The sequence below is a fragment of the Orussus abietinus genome, unplaced genomic scaffold, assembly GCF_000612105.2.
Source record: "Orussus abietinus isolate OABI.00-Male unplaced genomic scaffold, Oabi_2.0 scaffold594, whole genome shotgun sequence".
Classification (NCBI taxonomy): domain Eukaryota; kingdom Metazoa; phylum Arthropoda; class Insecta; order Hymenoptera; family Orussidae; genus Orussus; species Orussus abietinus.
Window position 1 is genome coordinate 65,785 of NW_019394791.1, and position 10,434 is coordinate 76,218.

The window sequence follows — 10,434 nt, forward strand, 5'->3', positions numbered from 1 at the left end:
GGTTAACACAGTTGGTCGTGCCAAATTATCGGCGCCGTCCTTTACAGCGCCATAGAGTATTCCAGGTGACTTACACATGGAGTCATCCAAGATCGACAAGAGATGCCTCGGCACAGAAAACTCCAAGTACCAGTAGATAATTAAACAATTGGGAGCCTGGGACTTAACCTTTTTATGGGTTTATTAGGGTTTGACCGTTTAAAATTCGAAACTTAACACATCCAAGGGTTTTTAATAGTAAGTTGAACTTACTAGCGGGAGTAAAGCAACGCACGTCACTCGATTCGACGTTAAATAAATGGTTACGATCGTAGTAAAGTAATAAAAAATACAAAGAAAAGTTGTTTTCGACGATGAATCTAAAATTCTGAGAATTCGAGAAATTTTATTGTTAAATGTACGAGGTTGGATTTACCGTGTCATATGTACACGTACACTGGCGAACATGAATGCCTTCCCGAACTTCCATACTGTGCTGTCAATGTATGACAGGAAGACATTCATGTCCGCAAGTGTACACAACACAGGGTGCACAATATATTATGAATGGAATTTTCACGTCCATTACATTGTCTTATGTACGATATAAAGTATTCAGGTGAATAAAAATGCATGAAAGATCTTATGCCTTTGACATACGAAACTCGTGCGGTGAATACTCGTAATTTTCTAGCATTGACATAAGGCTAATAAAATTTAATACATAATAAACGATTAGATAAAATTTTATTTTTTCTTTACCGTTTAATTTTTAGGGTGGCATATGTATTTGAGGTGAGAACAATCGCTATTTAATAAAACGCAATTCACTGTTTAATTCTGTACAAAACGGTCACTCGAAAGATACGCAGATATGATTTTCCTTAAATACGACAAATACCTATTTGTAAGTCTTAGGTAATATATACATTTACAGTTTCTAAAGAACACGTTGAAAGGTAGAAGTTCGGTACGCTTTTGCTTACAGTATAAATAAACATTTCAATATGTCTGGAAATCTGTGAAGAATGCAATTTAGCTTTCCTTTGTGCTTTCAATGATCTCGTTGAGTTTCTGATTTTGGAAATCTAATGCTACATTGTCGAGATGATTGTCAAAATCGATGAGAGAGCGTTGTTTCTCTGATTTTAATAGCCAGCATGCTAAATCCAATACGTAAGTCCCACCCTCATAGGAAAGGCTGTAATCAAATGTAAAAATTAATTATATAAATTATCCATTGCTTACGAATTGAAAGGAGGTTGACCAATTTTAAACAAAACATAATATACTGACTAACTGAAATGGAGCATCATGACTAGTTAGTGCCAATTTAAACAATATGCAAATATAACCTTACAAAGTACTTTTTCGAATTCTATTTAATTGCCATTTCTTTATCTAATACTAATTATTTTTTCAGTATAAATGAAATCCTCGTTTAGTTTTGCATACTTATTCGATTCCATCTTATCACAGATCATATGTATACTGCACACATCTATCTACCTTTTAATGGGAACATAATACAAGCATTTTAATACGAGTATTGAATTATCTGCAAATTTTCGACTGAATATTTTTGATATATTTAAACATTTTATTCGGGTTCGACATTTCATGCTTCCTTTAAACCGCAAGAAAAATACAAAATGCCGATAAAACGTTTGCAAAAACGTTAAGGTATTACTTCCCTATTAATCAGACTCAAAAGTTGACGCGTTCGGGGATATATCGACCATTGAGTTCCCGAGTTCCCCCTATACCTCAAAGCGAACTTTGTCCATGACTGTACATCTTGGGCGTCTACGCATCATGTATTCCGTGAACGGATAGACTCGCACACAAGCGTAGGTTGCCGCGCAGAGATGCAGCAGCGTTGTTTGGGGTATCAGTAGTCTATACAGTGAAAAATTTTGTCAAATACGTAGGCGGTTACATGTACTGCCGCGAACATGATTGCCACATTTGAGCCGCCCGCCCCACTGTCTGCGACGTGCAAAAAAATTCGGAATTTTTCTGTTAGCCCTATCTCCGTTTCCTGATGGACAAAAAATTCCATTTTTTTTTAAACATTAACTAACACATGTTCCTTCATATTGTCACGATTTTTGAAAAAAAAAAAAATGGTAAGAGTTGTTTCACGGTAAAAATTGAAAATGTAACGCAGCGTCCCATTATGTACGTGTTACATATAGAGACATGCTACAAAATAAGGAATATTCAAATTCGATAATCTTCCGATCTAGATAGACGATTTTGTTCCGAATGGGCTTGTTTTGTCGATAAAAATCTAAACAATACACTGAAAAAGTCTGAAAAAAATTATAAGAAAAGTGCATTTAGAGAAGTAATACCTTAACTGGAAATCTATGAGGATCTTCTGGAAGCATTATTTATCTTTGTATAAACGTTTACATATAATTTCATCGAACTCTTTAAATAAGTTGCATATATCCTTGAATCAGAATTTAGGCACTGTCCTTTCATAAAACATTTATGGTATACAAACTTTGATTTGTCTTTGACTTCCCACTTTCCATCCACGTGTTGGGAAACCCTCAAAGGATTAGATTTCATGCTGTATGAGAGTTCTTTGTTATCAAGCTGAAAATATGACACAATGTATAGTGAGCAATATACCAAAGTAATTACTTGCAACTATTATTATGTATCTTACCGCGACAAGTAAGGCACCTGAAAAGTTTTCTGCTATTTTGTCAGCTATCCGATGAGCTGGCTTATCTATACTGTAATTACAAATATAATAACATAAAAATGTAATAAAACAGAATGTATTGTCATTCATTTAATTAATTAACCCTCTATAATGCCATGTTACTTTGAAAATTTAATGTAGCACGCCTTGTAATCAAAGAATTTGTTGATGAACTGTAAAAATTTTAATTTATAAAAATGTACATAAATTGTAAAGTTACAAACAAATAGTTAATATCAAAGAGGTAATATTTGCAAATTTCATGTTATATCAGTCTTTCGGTTTAAGAAAAAAAATTGAGTTACAGAGTTAATTATAATAATGTACTACAAAGTCGCTGCCTGTAATCAATTGGTTGATAATTAGAAACGTCAAAATGTAAAAGGGCTGTTATCCACGAATTCAGAAAATTATAGTTATTAGTAAATAAACAATGCACCTTGAAACTTAAAGATTCGAATACTAATATATACATATTCATAAAATCTATCAAATTTTGCCTGAATTCATAATTATCGAATTTTAATAATTAAAAAACCTTTAAATAGATTCTGTTCATTATTTATTGGTATACCATGATTAAAAATTTGTACCTTCCGACTTAAGCACTGACAACGGAAGTGAAATGATTAAAAAAAGAAGAAAATAACTTAAGGAGCCCATACTAAATCCAAGGTATTGAAAAATACTAAAATAATTCAAGATGTCAAAATTAACCCCTCAACGCACAGATTTTTTGGACAAAAAAACGGCAAAAAAATCAATTTTTTATGTAAAAAACACTAGAACATTGTCTTGGCAAAAAAATTAAATTCTCGATTATATTAGAGTGTGAAAAATTATAGTAGCATAAAATACAACGTCGCTCGAATTATCTCGAGTGTGCACAGTTTGGCCTGTTTAGCGCGCTGGAATTAACTCGAGCGCACAAGTTAAGGGGTTGATATTTTTATAGAAGAATAATATTAAAAACACTGATATGCAAAACACACAAAGGTTACCGAATCATAGAAAGTCGCAGAAATAAAAATGGACTGAACACAAAAAGGATAATTTTATTTGGTAAATGTGGGGTTAAGGAAATCCAACTCTGATGACCTTGACCTTGACATATATTGTCAAGGTCACCTTCCTGAGTAACCTCCACAAGTTTTTAGCCGTCGCCTATTGAGTGTTTGTTTGTTTTTTATTGCTGAATATACATCTAAAGACTTGTGCATTACTGCAAGTAAATGGTAACCGGCCGCCTCACGGCGGCCGCATTCTGACTATTGACCTAACCTAAACCCCCATTAACTCAAATTAATCATTCCAAATATTAGAAATACGGTATAGAAAGATAAATATACCTTAATATTGTCAACATTTTCAGACCAAATTAATTTGAGTTGATTTGGGTTTGGGTTAGACTAGTAGTTAGAATACGGCCGCCGTTAGGCCGGCCATCTCTTAACTATAATACCTCAGATTCTAATTCACTTAATGATATTTAATTATCTTCGCTTCATTCTATTATCATGCAAACGCATTTTGAATTTGCATAGAACTCTTTGTCTGGAATCACGCGCGTAACTGCCTCATTACATGACAAATTGACTATAAGTATATATAAGTAATGGCAGAATCTCAACAAGAGAAGTGATAACAGAATAGTAAGTGTAGGAATATATGTATATGTTACCGTAAATGACCGAAATTGGAGAATGTCGACTTTCACCGGTGAATGTCAACAGATACCAAATACGTCGGTGAAAGATCGAATATTTCATTACATTGTTGGACATTCGGACCCTCTCCAGTGTGTGTCGACAATCACACACCGGTGAATGTCAACATTTACCGGTGTAAGTCAGAAATAAGGGTATTTAGCAAATATTTCGGACATACACGAAGCGACTATGTGAATGTTGACATTCACCGGTGAAAGTCGACATTCTCCAGATTTCGGTCATTCACTGTAACATATACAAGAGGTATATACTAGGTTCTGAGTCTTTAAATGTACCGCCACTGTCGAAGACGTACGTTCAACTCATCAAAATTATTTTGTTAATAACACTTTAACAAACAAGCGATGTCTAAAACCCCGTAGAGGTCACGCAGGAGGGTGACTATGCCGACATATGTTAAGGTCAATGTCGTCAGAGATCGGTCCCCTAAACCCCACATTTACTGTTTTATTTTAATATCTACTAAACGTTCTAATTGTACTGAATACATTATCATTTTCAAGTTATTTTACCTTGATTAAACGTGTGTGTACACACACAGTGTTCTAGACCGCCCGAACAAGAAATACCTGACGATAATCTCTGTTCAATTCTGAAAAAATATCCAACGCAATTTTGAATTCGAACTGTAATTTCAAAACTACATCAGTTTAAAGTTCACCAATCACAAAACACGATTAATCATCCAACAGTCCCAATACAATCGTTCCAATACCCATGTCGATGTTTACATTCAATACTTGTAATTAACAAAAAACGTGCGTCATTTGTTTGTGAAATTCTTGAATTTTATCACATTCATTTGAAAAGGACACAAAAAAAAACACAATTATTGAAGAACAGATCGATTTATTTTTGGGTTTACCCGACACGCATCATCAGTCGTTAGCCGACAAATAATAACGAAATACCGGAGAACACCACATGTCGCTCATAGGTCTGAACAAGGACTAACTTATGCTGAGTGGAATAGCGCGCATCCCGAAAGTGTGCAATTTGACCTACTGCTTCAGAAGGTGTTACGTCTTACGTAACCTATTCCTCGAATTAGATATCAATAAGCATTATTATTACTTTAAATATTATATTTTGTAGTTCTTCGTTTATTCTATTATTTGTATGACCCATACGTATGTCAGGGATATTCTAACAATAGGTAATCTTTCTACCGATGAGCGAGAGATAAAGAGAGTCCCCTTGTTCTTAAATTCTCTAATCTTTCGAGACAAAGCGTAGGCCTAAATCAGCAGTAGCTCAACTCTAGGCTCTAAATCTTATTGTTGAATGAAATTTAAACGACAAATGAAAATTCACAAGCATCGCATTTTCCCTTAGGGCCTCGACAATATCGTGATGAAATTTCAGATGATTCGGTGCACCCAGTTTGGAAAAAAGTTTTATACATATTTTGACTTTTTGGTATGTATATGTATGACACTTTCATATCACCCGAAGAAACTCGGTAGAATTTCGTGCCAAATGTACATATAGAGGCGCGAAACTCTGACTCAGTTAAAAATATGAAAGATGATATGCAACGTATTATCATTATAGTTCAATAAATAAGAAATCGCATGACGAGAATTGTCCGGTTAGCACAGAATCATGGTTTGCCTATCAGCGTGAAGAAGCAGCCACTGAGTTTGCCTCATTTCAACATGATTATAAACCACTATCACATGTTCTGACCGCAATAAAGCCGATTTATAAAGATTTTAACAGTAGAGGTGAGTGAGGGATGTTTCACGACATTATTCAAAAGTGAGGCACGTTCCACAGGCGCCATGGAACTGCTTTCAAAGGGGAGAAATCTCCTCTCTACGAGTAGCTCAATTACAGTTGAAATAACGGCCTACATTGCTGTCTGCTTATTTAAGGTGAAGTGAAATGCGTCGAGGAATTTAATCGACGTCGGTAAAATGAAATCTACAAAATACTTACGTTACCAACATTTGTATTTGTGTTGACAACTATGTTGAATTATATTGGGTATTGTACTAAATGACATACTCCATATGTCGTTTACGTTCAATAATTATCAAGAAATCGAAGTACTACTCCGTAAATCCCATGGATTCATGATTTTTTATGTCCTAATGGACTGCGGAGTCACATTCTGCGCCATCTGTGATTATAGGGTCAACTAAATGTTCTCTCCAAGACCTTGTGTTACCTTCATTTTAGTACTGAAGCGCATAAGACACTTTTTTGTCTTTATCCCGTTCAAATGCGAATTTCTCGATTACTAGTGTTCTAAATTGCTATACAACTGTCTTGACACTTTCGTTTCTCATATCCGGAACTTCAATAATTGTATATCGACAAAAATATGAAAGCTCGACGCTATTTTGGCTCTAGTCTAGGCTAAGTCAAAAAATTGTTTTTCGAAAATCCAAATGTTGAAAGTGTCAGGACAATTCTTGGGTGATCACGAATCATGTGTCAGAGTTACCTACAGTTCCACCCTTAAAAAAGTGTCAGACGAAACGTCTGATTTGGGAGGGGTTTCACTTCACCTTAAAAACTTTTCTACGAACCGTTTTTAAAATTGTATAGGCTTATTTTGTATATGTTTATACATTTTAAAATTGTATAGGTTTATTTTGCATATAAAAATGTACTCTTTAATCAAAGGATTTCTTTAAGCCGCAGTTTTTATTTTGTGGCTAAAGAACGAGCAGCTTGTTTTAACGAAACTAGGTTACTTCACTTTTAACGTACACCATTTTGTCCCAAATGAATATTTTTCCAAATGCTTTGATTAAAAACTAGAGAAACTATATTATTAACTAAATCATTCCAATGTTTTAATTATCAGTGACCTACTTCCGAGTTGCAATGGTCATCTCCAAACACCTTTTGAAAAAGAAATTCTCTGTCATCGACCATAACTGTGTAATAAATCAATAGTTTTGCAGAAACTTTTACTAAGTTTTCTAGTAGGACTGCTTTATTGAATAAAAAAACTTTCCCAAAAAAGTATGCGCCAATTTAAAAAAAACGGTAGAACATCCTTTTTTGCTTTTACAATTGGGAGTAACCCTTCAAAATAAAAAAAAACAATGTATTTGAAATGAAAATTTGAACCTCAGTTCATCAAGATACCTGTAATGAGATGTTTGTGTTCTGCGACTAATTCTGCTTGTTCATTACTCGACATTAACACGTTCCGTGCCTTGTGGGACGTATACGCCCTACAGTCCGTTTACGACAGCGTACTCGTCATTTGTTTCGGCACTAAATGTATTACACTACTGCAGTTTTGAAATTACAATTTGGACTCAAGTTTGTGTTGGATATATTTTTTTTTCAGAATTAAACAGAGATTATCGTCATGTATTTCTTGTTCGCAAGGTTTATGGGAGGGTGTTACGTCCCACGTAACCCACCCGATAAATTATCACTAGCTTTAGGTACTAATAAGTTTTATTGTCACTCGTTGGAGCTGATTCACGAGCGTCTCGCGTATTTAGGCTAAGACCTTATAAACTGTAAAGGGAAAACGGAAGACGGCGTACTAATATCAATTTAGACAGCATGACAAACCAATCGATTATCAAACTAAAGATATCGATGTTTAGACGTTTTGAAATCACACTTCATCGATTAGGTCACTGAAAGGAAAGACGAACCCCTTTAAAAGGGCTTATGTCTCAAGAGCGCGAGTTCAGTTCAGTTCGTTCCCAGTTCCAGCTCACTTCAGACGAGTCCACTTCTATTGGTGAATTATATCGAATCCAGGTACGTCTACATCTTATTTCTCTAACTAAGCTTGTGTAATACTTGTAATTTAATTAACCTCACACGATTTTTTCCTTTAATAACACTAATATCTTTCTTTTTAAACCATTATTAATCATATCGTTATTGTTTTACTCTATCCGTAATAAACGCTTTATTAAGGAATTCAAACCATTTATTATTTTCTTTTTTCCACATTAGTAGTCCAATTTCTCATAACCCGTTTGGCCCTTTTTTCCACATTAGTAGTCCAATTTCTCATAACCCGTTTGGCCCATATCGAATTGGTCCACTCGAAATCCAAATCGTCAGTCGTTCATACAGTTCGATTGGCAATTTTCTCAACTTGTCAAATCCTAAACCAAAATCCCAAGTAAATTTAGTCCAAATAGATTAGACGAACTGGTCCCAGGACCATCGGTATCGCGAACGGTATCCCGAACCTTAACTTCCCTTTCTTTCCCATATCCCTGTAATCTCTTCAACCTTTTCCGCTTTTTTACCATCAAGAAGGACGGGACGTAACAAGGGGCGACACCCCGTATATAGATAATTTGTTTCAAAAACAAAATTAGTAGTCGCCTATTGTAAATGGGAACTTCTGATCTATTGTATTATTAACGTAAGTATTTAAGGCGTAAATCATATTTTGCCGCTAGTTGATGTAAATAAATAATTATTATACTTTTCATTTATTTTCAAAAACTGATTTCAATTGCAGAACCTTATATAAGTGTTAATTATGTAAACCCTAAAATATCAGATACTCTTTAGTGCTTCTCCATCAAACATATTGTTTGATAGGGACCATTTAGGAATGTCAGTCACATTTCAGAATACACAGTCCACACATTTTAAATTACGAATTTGAAAAAAGGACTTACCTTGTGTCATTGATGTTTTCATTCGCAAAATAATATCCAGCTATTACAAGACCTTTCCTTGAAGCCAACTGATCAATCTGTAAAATATTCTTCATTAATACATTTTGTGGATGAAAAATAAAAATGCAATTTAGTATTTCGGTCGAGTGTTGAATAAAATTTGTATAAATTTAATATGTTGATCAATACCGAGCGGTCCAGTGACTATTAGCAACAACAATATTTTTGAAACTATGGATGAATGAAAAAGATTTATCTAACAGAAGTTGCATGCTACAGAAGAGGTCATCAGATGGTGGTAACGATTTCATTGAAGGTAGAGTTCCTGTCAAGATGCGAATGTCAACCGTTTAAGTACCAAGCAGCGCGATCGCTTTTCTTTTGTCCTGTGTCCAGGAGCCAATGGCGTAGGCTGTGAAGGCGACAATAACTACACGATTGGTTTTTGTCGATGGGTGTCTATAACGGTTACCGAATAGTCATACCGTGCATAGTGCATAACGCAAATGAACAGAACAGCGCAATTACACTGCTCGGTATTTTTTTATACGGAATACAATAAGTACTATCGCACCGCTTGGCAATTGTCGATTAGAAAACACGGAAGATCGGTAACACTTAAGAGCGCTCACCACTCCAGCGGTTTGCAGAGTCTCACAGGAACAACGATTCTGAACGTATTTCTGAAACGATCGGGTTCAACGAGTGCTCGCTGTAAAGATAAAATGTTGACGTGTGTTTATATGGGAGCGATTTTCGATAAGTGTTCATTTTCATATAAAAAATTCAACAACAAAATTTGTAAGCACTTTTAACTAGAAAGGAATAGCTTTTTCGAAAATCGCTCCCATATAAACACAAGTCAACATTTTATATTTAAAACAAGCACACGTTGAACTCGATCGGTTCAGAAATACGTTCAGAATCGTTGTCTCCGTAAAGCACCTTTTTCCGTGATTTACGGGCAAACGGAGGCTATCACGGGGCAGCGCGGTGGTGCCCCGGCCTTTTTTTGCGGTCACTACCGAAAACATTGCGGGCGGAGCATCGATTCCGAGTGTGCGTGCATCCATGTTCCGACTCATGCACATAACGCACACATGCTAAGTGTTTAGACGAAATTGCGCTAAGTTGTTCGCTCGCCGTGGCCAGCCGTAGCTACCTTCGACGGGCCGCCACTTTACCGAGTTTGACACTTCAGCTAACTCGGCAAATGCAGTCTTCCACTTGTGCCATTATTACCACATATTTTTTTTCCGATTTACTTCATTAGACACTCGTGCTAAATATAAANTGTAAAAATATTTTGTAATTTTAAACGGACACTACACATCTGCATGAATTTAATAAATCACGAATGAATTTAAAAATATATTTTACA

General features: G+C 35.2%; 1 protein-coding gene across 1 annotated transcript; it reads right to left on the reverse strand.

Moving 5' to 3' along the window:
* Window positions 1-790: 790 nt before the first annotated feature.
* LOC105703803 (ER membrane protein complex subunit 8/9 homolog) lies at window positions 791-9,148 on the reverse strand. Its single transcript, XM_023433289.1, has 4 exons — window positions 9,054-9,148; window positions 2,660-2,729; window positions 2,492-2,586; window positions 791-1,180 (listed from the first exon to the last, which is right to left on the reverse strand). The coding sequence occupies exons 1-4, from the start codon at window positions 9,146-9,148 to the stop codon at window positions 1,015-1,017; spliced, it is 426 nt and encodes a 141-aa protein (XP_023289057.1). The 3' UTR covers window positions 791-1,014.
* Window positions 9,149-10,434: the final 1,286 nt, after the last annotated feature.

Coding starts and splice junctions, on each gene's coding strand:
- LOC105703803 (XM_023433289.1), bottom strand. CDS start 9,148: ATGAAGAATATTTTACAGATTGATCAGTTGGCTTCAAGGAAAGGTCTT. Junction 2,587..2,659: donor CAGGTGCCTTACTTGTCGCG/GTAAGATACATA, acceptor TCATATTTTCAG/CTTGATAACAAAGAACTCTC. Junction 1,181..2,491: donor GAAGTCAAAGACAAATCAAA/GTTTGTATACCA, acceptor ATTTGATTACAG/CCTTTCCTATGAGGGTGGGA.